This window comes from Trachinotus anak, unplaced genomic scaffold (assembly GCF_046630095.1).
Source record: "Trachinotus anak isolate AG129_WGS33_773 ecotype Australia unplaced genomic scaffold, CSIRO_AGI_Tana_v1 ptg000011l, whole genome shotgun sequence".
NCBI lineage: Eukaryota > Metazoa > Chordata > Actinopteri > Carangiformes > Carangidae > Trachinotus > Trachinotus anak.
This window is the reverse complement of record NW_027273862.1, coordinates 15,382,691-15,404,941: the sequence shown is the minus strand read 5'-3', so window position 1 is coordinate 15,404,941 and position 22,251 is coordinate 15,382,691. Positions and strand designations below refer to the sequence as shown.

General features: G+C 40.3%; 1 protein-coding gene across 4 annotated transcripts in view; it reads right to left on the bottom strand.

Moving 5' to 3' along the window:
• Positions 1–20,991, bottom strand: part of cgnl1 (cingulin-like 1) — a 30,765-nt gene extending 9,774 nt beyond the window's left edge. The window contains exons 1-9 of one of the 4 annotated variants that reach the window (XM_071488368.1): positions 20,556–20,737; positions 20,095–20,199; positions 16,048–17,743; positions 15,750–15,844; positions 13,909–14,014; positions 13,204–13,302; positions 12,615–12,751; positions 10,695–10,833; positions 10,183–10,395 (exon numbers count right to left, since the gene is read on the bottom strand). In XM_071488368.1, the coding sequence (XP_071344469.1) occupies positions 10,183–10,395; positions 10,695–10,833; positions 12,615–12,751; positions 13,204–13,302; positions 13,909–14,014; positions 15,750–15,844; positions 16,048–17,691 (2,433 nt within the window). In that variant the 5' untranslated portion in view covers positions 17,692–17,743; positions 20,095–20,199; positions 20,556–20,737. Of the gene's footprint in view, positions 1–10,182; positions 10,396–10,694; positions 10,834–12,614; positions 12,752–13,203; positions 13,303–13,908; positions 14,015–15,749; positions 15,845–16,047; positions 17,744–20,094; positions 20,200–20,555; positions 20,739–20,781 lie in introns of those variants that run through there. The other 3 variants (XM_071488369.1, XM_071488370.1, XM_071488367.1) reach the window with 3 other exon arrangements.
• Between the last annotated feature and the right edge of the window lie 1,260 nt (positions 20,992–22,251).

Sequence of the window (22,251 nt, the reverse complement as noted above, 5' to 3'; positions counted from 1 at the left end):
TAAACCAAACTGAAGGCAACTTAATCTGAGCTTTTATTAGCCTCTGCTGACTGAGGGCCACACAAAGTCAGTAGACAATCAAGGTTAATGGAGTTAATGGGGAGTCCAAATTTATGAATGAAGAGCTGAATGCTATGCACATGAAAAAGAAAGGGAGACAGACAGAGACAGAAAAATATGTCTGTGCGAGAGAACACAGAGACAAAGAAAACTGGCAATTACCACATGACTCAATCTTCACGGCGGATTGAGTTTGAGTTGCAATGAACTCATCCAGTGAATGGTGACGTCAGTAGACAACCGTCTTGCAAAAGTTTGTTTGGAAACATTTTTTTTGGAATGTCGGAATGTTGGAAGACTGGTTTGGCAATTTATTTTTTATGTCAGGTGAGGAATGCAGGCACTTGTACACATGTGGACACAAACTAGAGAAAACATCTGCAAAATCTATAGTTACAGTTTCACAATATGACACAGCTGGTTTGTTTATATATTAAGGTTAATTTAAAAATGTGTCTGAGGTTTAAATAAATGAAATGCTGTCTTTCTGTACAGGTAGGCTGCTCTCTGTTACACGTCATCACATACATCATTGACATCCAAGTATGTCACTGCATGTGCGTGTGTGCATAAAAGCATGAAAGCACACACACATACACACCCCTCTGCCTCAAGGAACCAACAGACTGAGTTGTAACAGAGCTGGTGACACGCTGATGAAAAGAGGCACAGAAAATGCATCAATACGAACAATGGAACTAAAAACTGATTTGTTATTCTCAAGCAGTACCTTTATCAAGTGTTGCAAAGATTCCTACAGCTGATGCCCTCCCACTAAATTACAATAAGCAGGAAGATCAAATCATAAAGTATGGGTGCTTTTGACATATCAAATATCAAAACGAACATATATGTGTTAATTTTAAAAGGGGAAATAGTTATTACATCGGATTTAAGCTGTCATGAGATTTTAACTGCAGCAGGTAGATGTATAGTTTTGTGAGGTATACACTGTAGGTGAGTTTGAAGAGAGTAGGTTATTTATACAAATGAAAATTTTGTTTCTGCTAGTATCCAAAGTCTATGACTCTTCAGCCCTTATATCTTTTGTGACTAAGGTGACTAAGGCAGTTGTTAGGCAGCTCATCTTGTTGTCATTGAGTATTAACATCCGCAACTTTTGTGCTAGAAAGGTGACGGGTTCCTCCCTGTTTCGGTACTGGCAGGCCAGTCAGACCTGTTTCCCCTGTCGCCACAGAGCCACCCTCGTCTCTGCCTCAGTGGGTTAGTTTTGTCAAAGGAGCGAGGAGCCCAATACAGACTCACAACTGCCAAAACCAGAAACATATGCATTTCATCTCTCAAGATTAGCCAAACAAATGAGAATTAATAACAAAATAAGCCTTTACAGTAACTAAATCATAACAGCAAACATTCAGACCTTATATATAAGAGGGTAAACTATACAAATATCTAAAGATCCAGCTCCAGCTCCAGCTCCAGGCAATGGAGAGAATTTAGCTGGAAAAATATAGTCAGATTTTTCATTACTCCTAAGATTAGAAGTGGATATTCATCTGCACAACTGTCGTGCTAGAGGATGCATGGTAAGAAAAATGTAGATCACAGTTATGTATTCTGGGAATGTTTGAAAATAAGAATATACAGTATTTGGGATGATATATGTGCAGAGTTAACAATAATATTAGGTTATGTATTACCCAAGACCAGTTTATTTAGGTGATCTGACACATGAAAATGTAGAACATGAGCAATGATACCTGGCAACCAAGAAGGCAATCACAAGGAAAGAGTGTAAAGAGGAACCCACTACCCTGATGAACTGGACAGACAGGGTTGAAGAGATATATGATACTGAAAGATTCACGCCAAAATCAACAATAAACATTTAATGAAAAATGGGGAAAGGGACTGCCTATAAAACCCATCACAAAGAGACCATGAAAACATTTATACAGTGACATATTAAGTGTTATCATCAAGTTGTGTAACTGACTGACACTATTATTTATGTTCATTCTATAAGAATAAGATGCAAATGAATGACATTTAAGTTAAAACAAGAGCGTAAACTTAACATTAGAAAGATCTCTCCACTGTATAGTACAGTACAAGTCCTCAGCAACACAAACTACAAAATAAACATCACCTAACTAAAACAACAAGGAAATACATTTTTCATTTTCTGGACTGACAATGCTCTGTCATGTTACAGCAGCTTCCTACTGCTGCTTTTAAGACTCACATATTAAACTGTTGGTTGCCAAAACCTAAAATGACCCAAATGTTGGTAGGATGAAGTTACTTTACTATAATATTTCTACTCATGTAAGACCTTCAGTTATAAATGTGGTTGCATGTGGTTGTGGTTGTATTGTAGATTGTATTGAGGGTGGAAGCTCAGGAATGGAAAAAAGGGGTTGGGTGGGATGTGAGGCTAAACACAGCTTTCACTATAATAATAAAGCATTGATAGAGTGTGTCAGCATTGTGTCAGTGCTCCATTTTAATAACATACACAACAAGTTCTGCCCTTCATACTCCTCTGCCTGTCCCACTTCCCACACTGGGTCATAAAAGTTCAAAACCAGACAGAGAGAGGGGGATCCTGCTGCTACAACATGAGCAACATTCATTTATTTGGAGTGATTTTAACAGATAAGCATCATGATGTGATGTATTTATGGCAGAACATCACAGCCAGTTGTTTCAGCAATGTCTGTACACTGTCAAAACTACAATACAAATGTAATTTATAAGCACATTCATGGGGACCATTAATATTTGATATAAAGCTTCACCAACTTGATTCTTCTCTTTCTCACTACTACAAAAGGTTAATCATTCATTAAAAGTGTTAAGTGTTATTAAAGATTACCTAACAATCACTTACTGATTAGCACTAAAAAAAACAAATCACTTTATCAGCTTTTAGACAACGATTTGTTTAATTTGTCTATTTAATGCAATTATTTATCACCTCTTAAAATACACACATTTAACAAAGAAACTGACAACACAAGCTGACGTCAGTGTAACAGTACAGGATTGCTGAAAAATATTATACTGCTAGTCCATTCCTTTTTCCTCTACCCTAACTCAAAGTTTGACTTGGGCCCTCTTGTGTATTCAAACTGTTTGTCTAAAGTTGTACATTAACTAACTTTGTGCAGTCTTTGAAAGGCGGCATGAATGCTCAAGTGGAATGTGTCGTGTGCTGTGGTAAAATCTTGGCTCTCAGTTATTTTCACCAAATCAGTTTTAAACATAATAAAAGAACAGATGGTCTTAAAATAAATACAGCAGGGAGAACCTGAAATAGAAATTCACAACCCAGCAGAGTGTTCATCACTTTCCTGTACTTGTTCATTCAATATTTCTGAGAACAGTAGTATATATGCTTACATAATATCAGCAAGGTTAATCCCTTTCTATTAATAGATTCAAGTTCAAAAATCCCATTAAAAAAACTCCATACATAAACTTCCTTATGAACATTTGACCTACAAGTAATTAAGTCCAAATGCAACTCTGAGAGAGCCACAATGAGCATGTAAGGTGTACTGAACGCCTGATTTTGTCTCAAGCAGTCCACAAGTCATTGCAGGTGCTATGTGGCAGTCTGTAACTCTCCCAAAATACAGCCATTTTCCACAAAGTCAGCTGTTAACGTGTTGTCATTTTACTCCCCTCCTCATTACTGGTGTTGCTCTGTATGTCTTCTGTTTTCTTTTTTGAAGACAAACATGCTGGAGGTATTTTCCATGTTTTCCCCCTGTCCACCATCTGGCACATTTGTTGCACAAAATCCAATTGAATGGTGTACAATATACTGTAATATGCAGCATGTCAATAATCCTGGTGATGGTTTGTTTTGTTTAGCCTTATTACACATAAATAAAATAATAAGATAATAGCTTACATTAAAGTAAAATTAGCTGAGAGTCTTCTTGAACTAGAGACAGCTATCAAAAGTATGTTGGAGCAACAATCACAAGGCCTCTAGACAACTCTTTCTTCATTCATATCACAATCAAATACAACAGAAATGGCATCAAATAGACCAAAGCATTAAACAGCACTTAATGGATATGTGAAAATGCATTACAGTCTTTGTTAAATTGCTGATGTTCCAAACAGATGATAAGCTGTTTCAGGTTTTCTAATGTCACTGGTGCACTCAAACATGCCAACTGTGATTTCAGTTACAAAACGGGCCCACAGCAACACTGAAAATTTGATTGGATAAGAACAAACAAAGCTTATACAGAAGGAAGATCTTTTCTCTCACATTTCCTCCTTCTCTTTCCTGCTCATCCTGTTGCCAGTCTTCAATCATACGTTTCCTGCCTCTCAGTCATGTCCTGTTTCCTGTGGTGTCAAAGTTCGTCTCATTCACAAATTTCATATATCACTGATAATTGTTCATTTAACTTTCCTTCTGCGTACTACACATCTACCTGTACAAGTCTCTCTTTAAGACTAATTGTTGCAAAACCACAACCTTCATCTCAACATTACTCTCATTACCTGCAGATAGTACTACTTATTCAATACCGGACGTTTTAATATCCACCTCCTGTCTTTACCACCGGTAATAACCTAGGCCTAAAAACTATGAAGATGTTCTACATTAATGTTTTAATGAAGTGGACCGGAGTGATCACCAAAACATTTTTCTGTTTTGTTTCTAATTGACCTTTCATTGAAATATATGTCATTATATCCTACTTTCACAACTTCAATCTAGATAAATAGACTAAAGCTTTGCAAAGATACTAAAATATCCATGGTAGGCTATAATAAGCCTTTAAAATTAGGTTACCAATCTTGTTTTTCCTTAAAGCAGGTTTGAGCTTTTTGACAAGTGATGCTGCCTCATTTTTCCCAAGAAAAAATGTTTTTGTTGCCTTTGATGTAAAGAGGCTATATTTTCAAACATGATTCAATAAAATAAAACTGAACAAGGTTGTTCAGAATACAGGTCATTTCCTGTATGGTATCACATTATCTGAACTTAATCCTCATGTGAGGGGAAAAAAACTGCTTTGGCAGTGTAGATGCCTTAATTTGCTTTGCCAGCACAAAGTATGTGTTACAAATACAACAGCTTCCCTCATTAAAAAAGGTACCCAGACCTGAGGTTAACAGGAACAGAAGGCCTGTCATGGACTGAAAGGAAGGACTGAAGTAGAAATTAAAAGGTGACAGCTGAGAGGCAATGGCATTTGGTCAAAGGAGGACAGTAATCAAATCTTGTCTTGCTTTTAAAAGAGTCTCTGTGTAAAGCTAAGCCGCACGTTTGCTGGGGTGTGTGAGTATAACAGGGAATTACAGAGACCAGTGAGACTGGGACCAAACTAATGCTCTAACATCATTGATGTTTATGAATAAAATAATAATAATATTAAGCGCATTAAAGAAAAGTCCTAAATCCTTCCCAAATAACCAAATTTGACTCTTCGGGATTCAGCTGTTGACATCACAAACATCATCTAATGACTACCATCGCAACGGCTGTCATCATTACATAAACAGGTTTAGTTGGAACTAATACTCACTACTTACATACCAATGACTTTAAGGACACTTTCTTTAGGGGTTAGCATCAGGGCCATATCTAACAGCAAATTTTCTTTTGGGTTTCCTGGGACTAGATTTAAGTCCAATTTTTTTTTTCAGAATATTAAAAACTTTAGAATAATTTAATAATTTTGATCTCACCTTTTATTTTTGTAAAACATCAGGAACAGCAAAGATCTGTAAATCCATTCATTTCTACACTATAAAACTGGATTATGGAATGTGAAGGCAGAAAATATGATGTAAAGCACTACACAAGGCATACTACTAAAACATAATTACATTAATCACACAGCAATTGTCAAAGCAAAGTGTGAGTTACTTAGTTGAGAGTAACTCACACTTTCACTTACAGACCTCTTGGTGCCAGTTAAGTCATACACCACGATCCTGGCCAAAACTCACTCAAAGCCTCAGCAGAAAGGCAAAAAGGGGAGAAAAAAACTCCATGGTCTAGCTTTCCAGGCCAAAGGAGACAAGGTTTGAATAAACCCATGAGTAAGAGATGAAATGCCCAAAATCCACATCCAACACAACAGTTCAATTCTGAAGACTAACAGCTCAAACATGGAGATCTCAACCCACAATTTACACATTTACAATTAAGGACAAAAGTATCTACTGAACTAGGCAGGTAATGCTGCTAGAGGGTGGCAGCTCCTGTCAGTTTCCAAAAAATATGTGTCAAATTAGGGTAGCAGTCTACATACAGAAGGCTTTCCTATTAGCTTGTTCATGACAATTTCCTATAGGACTGCACAATTAATTGAAATGTAATCAAATGGCAATAAAAGAATTGGCAGATTTTGATTCATTTCTTCATGGCTAGACATAATATAACGCAGAACATCAAAACATTCTAAAAACAGAAAGAAAAAATGTGAACCATGTGAAAAAGGAACAATTGCCTACAACTTCACAAGAGAACACAATGACCACCTTAAAAAGCACTGCTTGATAGCCTCAAATGTTCTTTGTCATCTCAATAGGAGGTGTGTATTCAACTTGATTCCTGAAAGTTGTTTTGGTAGACTAGGCTCCCACCACATCAGCAATCACAGGTAGCGAAGTGAAGAAACAATAAACAGAAAATTCCAGACAGCTGCCTGGTTCCACACAGACCTGAACCTGATATGGCCATGCAGCCTTTTTCTGAACTTAACACTTTCTGACTGAACTGCTGGGTATTTTAATTCCTGTTCCTGTCCCGTTCCTGAGTGTTTGATGTCATCAATCTATAAAGTTATCAATAAAGCTATTTGAAGACCAAGAAGAAGTAATATTTCAGCGAGGATAAATGACTAATTCCTTGACGTGTCTGTCAAGATCCAGAAACTGTCTCCATCATTTCCTTCCACGCTTGCTGCCCTGTGTCTCCTTACTCCCCTTTCCAGTTGCCTGCTAAATCAGCTCCTAAAGCTACGGGAAATATAGCGCTATCATCAAACACACAGACTCACGCGGGAGTCCTTACTTTCAAAACAAGCCTGAGGGGGAACTCTTCTCTGGGCTACGTAAGTTTGATGATCAGACAGTGAGACTTCAGTTCACACACCGGCAGAGATTACTCGAGAGGCAAGCTGAGATACGGGTGAGAATGGCACAGGCCAGAAAATGAACTGGTGAGCGGGAGATCACTGCAGAGTGTTGTGTGGAAACTGTGGAGTTAGGAAATGAAAAAATACAGCATTTGGGTTTGAGGTTACAGATGAGAGCATGATAACAATGTGGCCGTGTTACACACTGTGGCTCGGGGCTGTAGGTGAAACATAACAGGAGCTGGAAATGGTGTGATAAGCACAAGGCTCTGTCTTTACCGTTTGGAAAGGAGAGTATGGCTGAGACCTATTAAAGCCTCTAACACTGAGAGTCTGGAGCACAGCAGAGATGGAGATGCAACTGCAGCACCATGAAGAGGCATAAATGAAAAGATCAGAGCAGCGGGTACACTGTAACGGAGCTGGGCTGAGGGAAGGAAGAGGTCTGCAGGGTGCATATTCTTCACTTTGACCCCGGCATTCCTGGAAACAAACCCCTCTCTCTACTTGCCGCACCTCATCTTTCCACATTTTTTGCATACCAGCACATGCTGACACGAAAGATGAAAACCACTTCCATGTGCAGAGGTCTTAGCAGAGGTTAGTGATACTTGATAAATAAGCAGAGTCACATCTCAAGAAAGTATAACCACTATTTTTTTTTTTTTAAATCTTAATAAAATTCCAGAGATTTCAGCTCAGTGAAAACACAATACAGCTTTCAATTTAAGACACAAAACAGCCCCCCCCCCACTCCTTTCAACTGGGTTGGCCACGCAACCCTTTTCTTCAACATACTGACCCACTTATTCAGCAACCCCCGCTGCTATTATTGTGTGAAACAAACTCATCATTCATCATCAACTGAGGTCCACAATTACCCCCACTCTTTCAGGGCACAGAAAGAAGAGGGGACACGACGCAACTCAGGAACGGCAGCTCATTAGATTAGTGATGGCTTGCCACTGCAATTAACTAGTATGCAGAGCAATTTAGTGCTCCAGTTTCCAGCATTCTTATCCACACTGGCTGCTCTGGTCAGCGCAAATGTCAGGGCCACACAAAGAGAGAGGCAACACTTTGGTTGGAGATGGGGCAGAAAAATGAAAAAATGCAGAGATCACTCTGGCTCTCATTCTTCTCTGTCTGACACCCTTACACAAAGTAAAAATGTACATGAGACTTCTTGATAACATGTAGCTAACACTACTGGCCACATGCTGGGAACATTTTGGACTAGAAAAAAGGCTTTGAATATCTTGGTGATATTTATCTTACTGTTTTGCAAGATATGTTTTGGCTTTTTTGTCTATCATAATGTATTTTCATTTCATATTTATATATCTCAAAGGAGTTTTAAATCGAAAGCAACTGGACTTGGTTATTTGTCTAGGAAGACGTTTCACCTCTCATCCAAGATACTATGACCTGGACAAATGAGAATATTCACAGGCTCATATTTATATATATATATTATATTATATCCATTACATTACTGTAGTTAATGTTTCTGCTGTTAATAACTGCACAGTCTTTAGATTATAAGACTGCACAGTCTTCTAATCTAGTTCTTAAGATATAAAGAACTACTTTATATCTTAAAAGAAAGACAAACAATGACTTCATCTTGCCAAGTGTTTACAAAGCACTGAGGGTAAACCCCTGATGACATATTCCCTCGGGGGACCTGTGCCTCTGTTCAACAAAAAGGAAATGTTCTCATAGACTCTTGCTGCACAGCACTGCTGTGGACCGCCAACAGGCCTGCAGGAAGTCAAGAACAAGGACAACTTCCACTCTTTGAGACAAACAGGACACACGTGAGTCACACAAAGTCCTATTGAAAACAATGTGTTTTCAGTCCTTTCAGTGTGCTGTCTCCTGCCATGCACCACTGCTCGTCTCATTTGAACTCACCTCCTACCATTATCAAAACAACAGTTGACAGACCCTCTCTCCTTTCTCTAAAAATAAATTTATTTCTGATCATTGAAGTTTAAATAATGGCAGATTTCTCGCTGGTGCTATTCTCCTAACAATTACTAAATTCTGATGTGCAGCTCTTCAGACGTTTATCTTTTGTCAAACAATAGAAAGGCAAAAATGGAGGTGTCTATACCTCAGTGACCTTGCTAGTAAGGTAAGTCCTAACAATTTCAAATAGAGATAAATGTTGTTAAATATTCTTATCAAACATGATTCTTCCAGTAAAGTGTTCCAAGAGGAACAAGCTTAGATAAGAAAACACCTCCACACTTGACTGGCTACAAAGACTTCCCATGAAAAATGATGATGAGCTACATTTAACTGTTACATGGTGTTTTGTTTTCATTTTATCATTTTGTTCTGTTGATGCAGCTCAAGAGTGTAAACTCAAGCATAGCTTAATTTCCACTTGTGTCATTTGAAAAAATGTTTCACTACTGTAGTTGAGTATCCTATCCCATGATGACCAGTGTGTTTAAACTACCTTGTTTAGGCAGTGCAATTATATAACCATGAAAAATTGGGAAGTTTAAGCTCTTTATAATCTGCATCCCTCTGCAAGCCTGCAAAACTAAATAATGGAATCACTGATTTGTGACTAATACTGCAAAACTATCTGCTTATGACATTATAAAAGTGTAACTAGAGCTAGGATTAACAGAAATGTGGGAGGAATTCTGTAAATACTAAAAAGTAAACTAGCGACTTCTGTAATCAGCATCAAAGCAACACCCAAATCTCGAATGACTAACGTATAGCACAACTTTCTGTAAAAAATACACATGCACATACAGACATACACACACACACACACACACACACACACACACACACACACACACACACACACACACACACACACACACACACACACACACACACACACACACAGTTACAGCTCCCCTGATGAGACGCTTATCTCTACACTCCTCTGTGACAGGGTGTGTTTCTGGAATGGGGGAGGGTGAGAGCAAAGGAAATGAGGAGGAGGGAACACAGGGAGTCAAACTGGAGAAGGGAGGGAGGGAGGGGAAACAAATGGGAGGCTGATTACCTGCTTGGCCTCCTCCAAAGATGTCTGCAGCCTGCTTATTTCCTTTTCATACTGCTCCTTCATCTTGTCCACCTCCTGATCATGAGCGGCCACTTCCTCCTTCAGGGCTCCTTTCAGAGCTGTCAGCTCCCTCTCTCGCCTCCTCAGCACTTCCTCCTGCTCCTCCTTGGCCAGGAGAACTTCCTGCATCTCCACCTTCAGTTGCATCATGTCCTGTGGAAAATGAGGACAGGTTGGAAACTTTTTATCACTACACAGTTTGCAGGATCAGATTGGAGGTGATTTGCCGAGTGTGACCAAGGCCCTGTTCAGGGTGATCTGATCACAAGTGGACATCTCTACGGGTGTGAATGCACCCAAGATGTATTGTGGACATATCTGAGATCTGATCACTCATACCACACTCAGAGGTGGTCTGTGCCACATTCTTTTAGCATAGTGAATGCAAATGCCTCCTGGGCCACACTGAAGGACTGTCTACTCTGACGTCTGCAAACAAATTTAAGAATTACCGCTATAATGATGTCTTTCTCTCCATCAGCAGCCGACTTCTTGGCTGAGTCAAGCTCGTCATGCATCTCTGACAGCTGGTCCTGCAGGTCTCTGATCTCTGTCTGGTACTGTTCCCTCTCCATCTTCACCTGGAACAGCCTGATAAACCACACAACATGTTACATCAAAGTACAAGATTTTGCATATTTATGTACTGTACATATGCACATACACATCCATGCACCAGCACCTTAATTTACACAGGCAACACCTGTGCTGGGTCTAAATGTGATGCCTACAGAGTGCAGAGGTTAAAACAAATACCTGAATAATGGCAAACCAATAATGTCTAAACTGCCTCTACATGACAACACTGAGAGAGTGGGTGGTAAGTGATGTGTGGAACCTCAACCAAATCACCACACAGCAATGCAGACATCTATTCCTGCTGTAAGAATAGACTCAGAGGGGAGCAACCAGTACCTGAATGGTTACAGTGCATGTCATACCAGTGATGGTCACTGGTTCAATTCTAGGCGTTTGTTGCATGTCATACCCCTCTCTCTCTTTCCCATGGTTGTTGTCTACCTTTTCACTATCAACTGCCCAAAAAAGGCAAAGTTCCCAAAAACTATTAGTCAAAACTCCATAGATTCAGGGAAGCTAAATTATTTTTGGTATTGGGCATATAATTCTGAGAAAGAAACAAGAGTAAAGCTGAAACTACAGATGATTTCCAACAGAGAAACAAAACTTCAATGAAAATTTTGATAAGCAAAAGATCCTGGATTTAGTACGAAAAAATCAACAATAAAGGCCCAACAAATTAGGTAGCAGAGTTAAATGAGTCAAGAGCTCAATAGAAAATTAAAAAAAGGCAATTCTCCTACTATTCCCATCTGAAACATGGATAAACACAACCAGAGAGCTGTAGATAGTAGCAACACTCTGCACTTGAAAGACTGTAGACATGAAACAGAGATCAGTCAGGCAGTCAAACAGTTGTACTGCAAATTGTAAACTGTAAATAATATGTCACCAAGCACACACACAATAATATGAAGGGTAAAAGATAAACCTAACAACTCAGAATATACACAAAGGGCTGTATAATAAGGCAGAGGAAATGACATGGTAACTGCTTTAGTAACTATCAACAGTCTGAGAGGTTTCATCAAGAGACATCCTACACTGGTATCAGTGTGAGAGTACGTGTCAAGTCAAGTTTAATGTACCTTTCAGTGCAAAGCTACGGCTGATGGATAACACCTCAAACTAATTATTATTATCATATGACCTGGTAAGGGTGTTAACAGCAACATGTTTCTTCTGATAAACTGTTCTTCATTTCACATGCCAAAAAACAGCTTCACATGGAGGATGTTAAGTGCAAGAGGTTCATGTTATCCCTCCCTGTTCCCACCTCTGTCTGTTCAGGACCCCTAACAAATCCGAAGAGATTAATAATAAAGCGACAGGACCACAATCCCTCACCAGCTTTCCACTACAAACACTGCCAAATGTGTTCATTGGCATACAACCAATACAACCAAGAAGGAGATACCAGTAATGGGAGCTGAGCTAGGGTGTTTTGCCTAAAAGCCACCCACTTCTAGCTAGGTTTAACAGAAGTAAAAATACTGGTATTGACAATTAAAATAGTCAACACAATATTCGGGAAATCAGAATCAAAATCAGAATCAGAATCGGTTTTATTGCCAAGTATGTTTCCACATACAAGGAATTTGTGCTGGTGATTGGTGCAATTGGGGATCAGGGGGGGATCAGTGACGGTGGGGCTCTCTAGCCTTGTTGATAAGGCTGATAGCAGATGGGAAGAAGCTGTTTATCCTAAATCGTAAATAAAGCTAAGCTAGTTGATGAATCTACGCTGCTCATTATTGACTGGCCATTCTCCAGCACTGTCACTCTGCACTTACTCTTCAACTGTGGTCTGGAGCTCGGCCTCTATTTTGGCCAGTTTTTCCTTCAGACGCTTGCACTCCTCTGTGCTCTGCTCCAGCTCCTGCTGCAGCTCCTTCAAACCTGCTGCTGTCCTCTTGTCAGCCTCATTCTTCTGATGGTGAAACACACAAATATTAATGTTGACATTTCAAGCTTTTGATATTTAGATTGAATACATTGTGCCAACTCATTGAAGACCAAAGTAAATGTATTCCAAACACTTATTTAACTTTCAATGCAAATGAAACCACAGTATTTTGAATTCCTATTTACTTGATTTAAACTCTGTCACACTTCAGAATTATAGGTTTTCAAGAGAAGAGCCTGTTTTTTCAATTTTTTGATGAAAATGTGTCTTTTTATTAAGCTTAACCATTTTTACATCCAACCAGTGGTCCCAAAGTATCTCTTTAAATTCAATAAGTTGAACAGTAATTCCTTAAATCTCCTTTCCAACCAAACTCTTGATTAGGATATTGTCAGAAAACAAGTTCAGCAATAAACTGACACACCAACATAATCAGGATTGTGTCAGAGGCACAGTTGAAGTTAGACTGTTGTTACCATGGTTAGTTCTTCAAGTTGTTTCTTCAGTTCGGCCATTTCCTTCTCCAGTTCGGCATTTTGCTCCTGCAGAACTTTGGTCTGTGCGAGGTCCAGAGACTGACAGAGGAACACGGATGTTTTAGAATTAGTTATTTCTTCTTGATCCATTGGAAGTAAAAGTGCAAACTGATTATTTGGACTCAGTTATTCATTTGAAGTTAATGTGCACTCGGTTATTCAGAGAAGGTGAAGTATTTCATAGCTGACAGTGTCTGCTATTCAAAATAAACAGCTTCAGTGCCAAAGCCTCAGAGCCTGAGATAACATTCACACAATTTTACAGGTCCCGTAAAATGGATCTGATCACAATTTTCTTCAGTGCTTTGAATCAAACAGGATGTTAAGCCAGAATGTAATGTTTACTTTGAAAACCCAAATTAGCACAAATACGTTTCTTGCATTTATCAGCCTCTTCAAAATCAAAACATTTGAGCCAGCTGGGCTTCAGTTTGGGATGCCAAAACCCATACATGCTTCTCTAACCCATTTACTTGTAGACAGCTAAAAGCATGAAGGAGCACTTTTATAACCCCAAATCTATGCTTTTAAATATAAACATATGTAAAGATACTATTTAAGATATAAGATATTAGTTTTGATATCACAACATACAGCAGAGAAGAGTTTTTTTTGATGGGTTATTGCAATATGACAACTTCTCACTTTGTTGTCGCCTTGTGCACTCGCTGTGGCCCGAGACTTCAATGTCTGTATCTTCTCAAAAACAAGGTTGACCTTTCTCTTTGTCGTTTCATCATTATCGTTGCTCCTGCAGAAACACACACTGGTATGTTAACACACACTGATTATTAAGGGTTAAAAAACATCTCTCAGTATTTGGAGGATCAGGAACAAATCCCAGACTGTTCTGGGAATAGAGAAACTCATTCCAAGCTTAGAAAGGGTCAGGAGGGATCATGCTGCTTTGATGTGTCACCTCACAGAACAAACAGCTTCATCACACCAATTTAATAAACTATGAGGTCCATAAGTGGAAGAATCAAATGCTCAGGTAGTATAATGGGATCCTGCAGAGTACCATTTCATCACCTGCTAAACTAGTAGGAACCAAAGTTAAAAATGATGGAGCAACCATCCTTAAGAGCCACAACTATTTCGACAAGTTTCAAATGTAAACAACTTGCAATTTGTACATTAAGCAAAGTGCAAAAGATTGAGGGATTGCTTGCTCCTGATATATAACAACATATAAACAATAGAGTGGTTTTGTTCATATTGTTATTCACTGAAACAAAAACATAATTTTTATCAAGCTATTTTGTGATTTTTAAAGAGGCCTGGATTCACAGGATTTGGTCACAAAACACTCACAAATTTTATACTTCAGTTCCATTCTCTCTGATGACTAACATAGTTTGTCTTAAAAAAAATAAAATAAATAACTGTAAAAAACTGAACATTTCCTAAACATCAACTAGTGTGAAGCTTAAAAAAATCAGTCTGTTTGTCTTTGCTGTTGAGCAGCAGGTATTTTTGAGTTTATCAACAGATGTTTGAAAGGCCAAAGATGGGAGGATTTTGTCTACCCACAGACACATTCACATTTAATTCTTTAGTCAAAGTGAAAACATTACAATAAACAAAAATGGAATTTCACCACTTTCCCATGCCAGCAGTGACATGTTATTACAATAAATTAAAAGGCTGACACAGAAAGCCAAACCCCCAAACCTCCCCTATTCTCATACAGATGATTTTCATTAAATCTTTATAACCCCTGTCGGTGAATGTTTGTCTTCTGGGCCTTGGGAATGTAGCTCAGTTTCAGCCCCTGCACTTCCATCTGTGTTTCCTTTCCTTTGTCCTGTGACTCCTGACCTGTGGCCAGACACACCCAAGGAGTTTCCTGTTCTCTTTCTATTTTACCCCAAGCCTGTAGCACATGCAAAAACTGTAGAAACTAATGCAACTACTGCAGAACATAGTTTAACTGGCATTCTCAAGAAGCAATTACTGACTTGCTAGCTTAAATACAAGACTGCATGGTCTGCATAAACCTTCCTATATGGCTTCTTTAAAAGCTAAACTGAATTTAACCTTTAAACCCAACATGCCTTCCTATGACAGGCAGTAAGTATCTGATTACAGATACAAACAGAATGTTCACGCTGTAGCTAAAAAGAAAGCAGAGAGAGAAAGTTGGATTCTGCAAGAAAACATACTCCAGGCAGCTGGATCACTCATGGCTTAGATGGAAAGGGGCGGGGGGCATAAGAAGAGCACATTCCTCACTTTTATCACAAACAGTTCAGCTATGATAAAAACCACTTATGTGCTCCCACACAACAGTATCTTTCTTCGCAATGCATTGCCATATGGCGCAACATGTTGATTTAATGTTTCAGTGGGAACAAAATGCTCAGTTCATGATTCGACTAACAGCCACAGACTTAGACTATAACATTTTTGCAACACATTTTGTTGTATGAGTAAATAAAGCTAAGAAGTACATTGATAAGAACAGAAAAGTCAAGATAACTCACCCATCCTTAAGGTAACTGAACAAAATTTGTTTTGCTGTCTCTTCATGTGTTTGTTGTGAAAGCTCCTGCTGACCTTTCAGGAGATCAGGTGTCGCCTGATGTGACAGGAAATTAAAGAGAGATCTTGATAAAGCAAAAAAGGTTGTTCTTTTCTCACACATCTTCAATTTGGCAAAACTGCGCAGACAATGATGTGTTGGACAATATACTAACATTTGGAGTAAAATAAGACAGAAATTTCAGATTTCAAATGTATGATCACAGCATAATACTGCAACACAGATCTCTTGCTTTTTACCTGAACATCTGCCTCTGTACTGGGCTTTTTGTCTGAACCAGAAGAAGGCTTGGAAAGTGATGTTGATATCGATGTTGTTGAAATCTTTCCAGCTGAAGAGGCGCTGCCCTCATTCTCTTTCCTGAATGGTAACGAAGAGGAGCGAGTCTGTGGCTTTTTGTACCCCTGGATGGAGCCGACACCTTTAGAGATGGTGCTCTGGGGGGAGCCAGGTGCGCTGGTGACATGAGTTGAAGCCCTAACGTCGACTTGACCATCTAAAGTCATGTGCCAGGAGTCCTGACTGCTGGCTGTTTTCTGCAGCCGTAGCTGTGAGGGCCGCAGGACATGCTCCATTGATGTGCCTCTATGGCGGCTAAACTCGTCCATGTAGCTAGAGCCACCTCGTAGACCAAGGGCACTATCCACACTGCGTGAGCGTTTCCTGTCCTCTGGATTGATCCTGTTCCGGCGCCCTGCCCTGCCCCTGCGCTGGTGGCTGCCATCTTTACCGTCAAACTTCTCAATGAGCTCATCAACACCAGGTATGGAGCCTGTGTCAATGTCTCTACCTGAACCAGGTTGGAAAGGGATATAGCGGCGATTCTCGTGGCGATTGATGGTGTCTGCATACAGGGCCTCCATCTGTTCATCCACCAGAGGCTTAGAGGTGGAGGATGATGAGGAGTGGCGGGAGCGGGAAGAGGACTGAAGAACTGGCCCACTGGAGTCAGTCCTGCGTAAAGGAAGGACATCAGGCTCATGGCGGGTGCGCTCAAGGCTGGAGTTGGCACTGCTCATGGAACTGGGGGATCTGCATGAGGTCTTGCTCTGCTCACTTGTGGGACTTGACACAGTGGACGACTGAGACTGGGGTGGAGCCACTGACTGTTGATGAGTTTTAGAGACTGGTTTGGACTGAGGTGGATTCTGGTTGGTGAGACGAGGTCTGGACTGTGGCTGAGCTGTTTGTGATTGTTGCCGTGTCTGAGGCTGAGTGAGGGTAGGAGGCACAGACTGAGGCTGTGACTTTGGCTTGGGAAGGGCTGTCTCGCTAGATGGAAGTTGCCTTTTGTCTTGCTGCGCAGGAGCTTTATTCCGATCCAGGCTTGATGAGCGGGCATGGGACGGTGCAGGCACAGCAGAGTTGGAGGAGGAACTCTGGTGTTTGTTCCCAATCTCAGCCACAGGCCTTGAAGGCAGGCTGTGGAAACCTTCAAGGTTGAGGGAGTTGGTGTCTGGATCATAGGGCTGAAGTATCTCAGGGTGCTTCTGAAAGTTCAGAAGGGTGGATGGTTTCTTTCCTTGTGAATCTGCTAGACCATTTTGAGGACCAGTATATTGTATCATTTTCTGAGATCTATACTCCATGAAGGGGCTGGTGGAACCAGCCTCCTTGCCTCCTCTGAAATCATACTCCTGGTAGTTCTCAATAAAAGAGCCCTCTGTGTCAACATACCCATTACTGTTGGGGTCGCCATAGGATTGAGGGCCCCTGTCCTGGTTGTTGAGAACTACATAGGGGTGTCCATCTATACCCTGGACGCGGATGCTGAGACCATATGTACCAGCTCCATTACTGTGGGGCCTGGAGGAACGGGATGGTTGTGTGTAAATCCGCTGTTGTCCACTGTTAGGAATGCCAGTCACTCTGTACGACTCCATTAGGAATACCGAAGGAAAATAAATCCCTCTTCCTGGATCAGGTGGGCCACCTCTGCAAGCAAAGATTCAAACAATCACTTCATGAGACACTACATAATTCAGCAATATCAACAAATGCTTCCCAGTTCCATGTTGAGCCTCTAATGAAACATTTATGACATTATTATTTATGGCATCTGCTGTGACGCCCCTGCCACTGCCTTGGAGGTTGTCCTGGCCAACATCAGTAGGCCACTGGTTGACATGGGAGGGTCGTCAGCTGATGCAGTTCACCTGAGGCCTTCTGTACTATAAAAGCTAGCCCATGTGCTTACCTGTTCTCTCCCCTCCAACTGCTGACATGCATTTGTTTTGGCATTATTTTTTCTGCATATACAACACCTCCACAGCACACATGCCACTTATTAATGCACTGCTTTCATGGCTAAACTTGCTGATTTCCACACCCCATTACTTATTTGCATTACCTTTTAGTTATAATAAATTGTTTGTTTTTAGTTTAATTTTGCGTGAACTCCATCCTTGTCACATTCATTGAGCCAGTTTCTGACATCTGCTTTCATTTTTTTGTTCTTGTTTTACATTCTTAATCTGGTGTTTTCTCTCAAACAGGTCAGCTAATATGCTCTAACCAAATGAGACAATAAGTTCCCTGTGTTGCCTGTAAAATATTAGAACCTATAATATAGCTGAAAAATATGACTCAACCACAGCCACATTCTTTTCAATGACAAATACAACCAGGTACTGTTTAAAAAGGCTTTACAGATGAATGACTAACAGGTATGGTATAAGAAAATGACTGTTGTGATAGTGTATGTCTGTATACACAGCACAGCTGATCCTTGTACATGACAATGTAATTTGCATCCCACACACATGTGAAAAGCCACGAAAAGACAGCCACAAAATCTTATTTGGTTCAATTTTGTCACATTTATAATAATTGTGGGGTTGTCAAAGTTGACAGATTTGCAAACAGATCGTGAGAACGCAGCTGGCAATAAATACCAAACTGTGTACAAATATTGAAGTAAGCTGTTAAATGTTCATCAGACAAATTTATGCCTGGGAGGCCAGTGAAGAAAGCCATCAGCAGCCACCATGTGTCTCACTGGACAATGGGCTTTTAACAGGTTCCTGTTTGCCTTACTGATAGTATCCCATCCTACCTGATGTTACAATAGAAAAACAGGCTGAGATGGGCCTGGAAGAAGGACGCTGATAAGACTGACAACAATGGCAAAAGCAGGATATAGCACATGAGGGTGAAACTGGTAAAGGCAGACCTATGGACAACTGATTCAGCCTATTCAGAAAAAAAAACACAGCACCAGGTGGGGTTAGGTAATATAGCGATATTTACCTTGAAAAGACACAGATTTGTCAACTGACACAGATTTTGCCATACTCTTTGTCTCCGGTTGTATAGTGGGCAAAGTTGCAAAGAGCAGGAGCTTTATGGCAATACGGGATGTTGATTAAATGAGGGTATTTGTTCAGGGTTTCCACTGGTAAATGGTTTAGCCTAGGTGGTAAGGCACCCAGACCCTTATGCATTTCGTCTCACAATCAATTTAGTAGTTAAATAATGGCCTAAACATTACACAGACTTGTTAAATATATGGCATTTGCTGCAGCAAATAGCACCTCTGTTGTTTTTTCCCCAGGGCTAACATTTTATTTCATTAAAGTATATTAACTTTACAAAGAAAGGCTGTCTTTGTTTCAGGCAAGGTTGACTGTCGCTGCCATACAACACTGCAAGAAGCCATTTATTTTATACATGTCAGCCACTCCTCGCACAACATGAGAATAATTCAACTCCACTTGGCTTTGACAAATCGACTTTCATGACTGGCTGGTCCTGGTGCTGCAATTAGTCAGAATTAGTCAGCTTCAGTCTGCACAGGGGGAAAAAAAGCAAGGCCAAGGTAAAGTGTCCTGTCCAGGAGGAAGCCTAAGACAACACAATGGACCCTTTAATCCTTAGTTTCACATGCATCTGACACACAAGGGCTCTGACAAGTGTGCAACTTTTTCCATTCCATTGTTTTTTTTTTCACTGCAAAGAGAGGAAACACTCACTGAGCTGTCCCACTGACCATGCTGCCTTCACTGACCCCTATGCTTCAGAGCAAGGGGGTCAGCACTGGGCACAGGTTAGGATGTCAAGGCCCTGGCTTTGATCTGGCCAGTGGGGAGACTGTGCAAAAGAAGATATTTATTTCATCATGTGAACTGATTGGTTTTCTGTGTCAGAGACTCCTGACACTTTGTCTATGGCTGCAGAGGCTCACATGACAACATTAAGAAAACAAATCAGGAGAGAGCAGCTGAGGACGACGAGAGGTCTGTGAGATGAGAGGACTGTGAGAAGGTGAAGGTAAAAGGTGAACTTACTCAAGATTGCGACGATTTACTCTGTGGGAAAATATTGTACAGTTACATAATCTGTTGAGTTCATCTGGACGGGCAGGTGAATGCAGCGTGAGCTTACAGGAGCAACTGGAAACACAATTAAAAAAAAAAAAAAAAAAAACACACCACCATTGTGTTAATTATTAAGTACAACAGTTAAATCCTACTTTAAAAGTAGCATGTTAGCCAAAGTGAGGAAACGGTGCCAGTCCGAGTTGACGCAGTTTCTGGATATTTCACATCGCAGCTCAGTGCAACAGGTGGAAGATTTTATAGCCTGAGATTTATTGTAAAACTAAAGTTTTCCTCACAACTTTCTAACTTCCACAAGTCGCCTAATTAAGTGAAGTCTACACCGCAGCCGAGCCGTTTTTGACGTTAACTGTTGAGTTATTAGCCTGTTGAGGAGTTTAACGGCTGAACACTGTTAGCTAGTTACTCACCGGCGTCGCTTTTCTCTCCTGTTCACTTATCGCAGATTTAAAACTTTTGTTTGAAAGGATTTTGAAGAAAAAGGGTAGAGCAAAGTGCCCGCACCACAGTCGGCTAACTTATCAGGTCCTGTGTTGTTTTCAGAGAGGAGGCAGAGGGAGAGTAAGGCAGCTTCAGAGGGACGGCCGAGCCTCTGGGCCGCTCCGCCTCCTGAATCAAGCGCACAAACCCGCCTACCTCAAACCGGTCCACCGGTCCAGAAGCTGCTCTCACACCGCAAATTAATCCTCCCCCCCCCCGCAGCCTTGGCAGGACCCCTCCAGGGCTCGGTTCGGTCTGGACCGGACAAGCTTGGTTCATCCCAGCAGGATCTTAGGAGGCGGCGGACACAACCTGTAGGTGGGGACCTGAAGCTCACCCAGTCTTTCATATCTGCTCATTAAAATTATAAACAACCATCTTTTTTTGTTTGTTCTTTAAACTGAATAAACTAAATATCAAATTATAGGGCGATTGAGAAAGTAAAGCAAGGCTATTGTTTGTGTGAGGAAGAAGCTGGGCCAACATAATGATAAAAAAAAAAAACCTTATCACAGATTTTTTCTCTCTTTTTTAATGAGTTCACACATTTTGAGGTATGAGTCAATATTTTGCATGTTGTGAAAGAAGTACATGGATGGACCCAGTAGATCGTAATCCTAATATTGTGGAGAAATACTATACAAAACACCCAGAAACACCCTACTCTAATATTTCAAATATATAAAATAACACTTACACGCTTTAAGTTCATGAATGATAGTAATTGCTTGTACAGACTAATGGTGTTATGAATTATTTAACGCCCTGGGAGAATTATACATGTGTTTGCACGCCTCAAACACCATGCAAGATTGCTAATGCACTCTGCACAAATGCGATTTGCAGCTGCACGTCTTTAAACACCGAGAGCGTCATCTAGTGGATAGTAAGCTGCCCTGAGTGCGGGTTGTTAATGAGGATCTGTGCTGGTGGCCCCGGCGCACAGACAGTGAAGTAAACGCCTCATCATAGATAGGGCAGCATCACTTCTGTGATGCACAGGTATGCAGGGGGTCCAGCACTACAGCCATAAAAAACGAGGGGGGAGTTGTGCTGAGGCATGTTGGAAAAGCTGAGCTCTCTGGAGAGTGAGTATTATTTCTGTAAAGTGTCTGTGGTGTGGTGAGCATGTGTTTTATGAGGACTGGCAGGACTAAGCAAACATTACAGAGCAGTGATAAATAATATCTAGGATGGTTTAAAGAGGTAGCAGCAGAAGCAGGATTACAGTCAGTTCAGTTATACTATGGGTGGACTGATATGTCTGTATATGGTAGCCTACTGTCTATGAATTTTCTCACACATACAAAAATGTCTCGTCGAACTGAAATGTGATATACAACACAGACACATGCAAGTGTAGCCCTATACTGTACATATATTATGGAATAAACCACAGACAAATAAACCAACTGATAAATAATAGTAATAATAATAATGAATATATGACCTATCTTGACTCAACTCCATAGTGATTTTTCTTTTGTTGTTGCTGTCTGACCAACAGCAAAAAATGCAGTTCACACTATTATAATATACAGCAGGGACACATCATATTATTGTATTTTTGCTTGAAAGTGGTCTTAAACAACTAACCAGTCATCAAAGTATATTACACTTAATTTT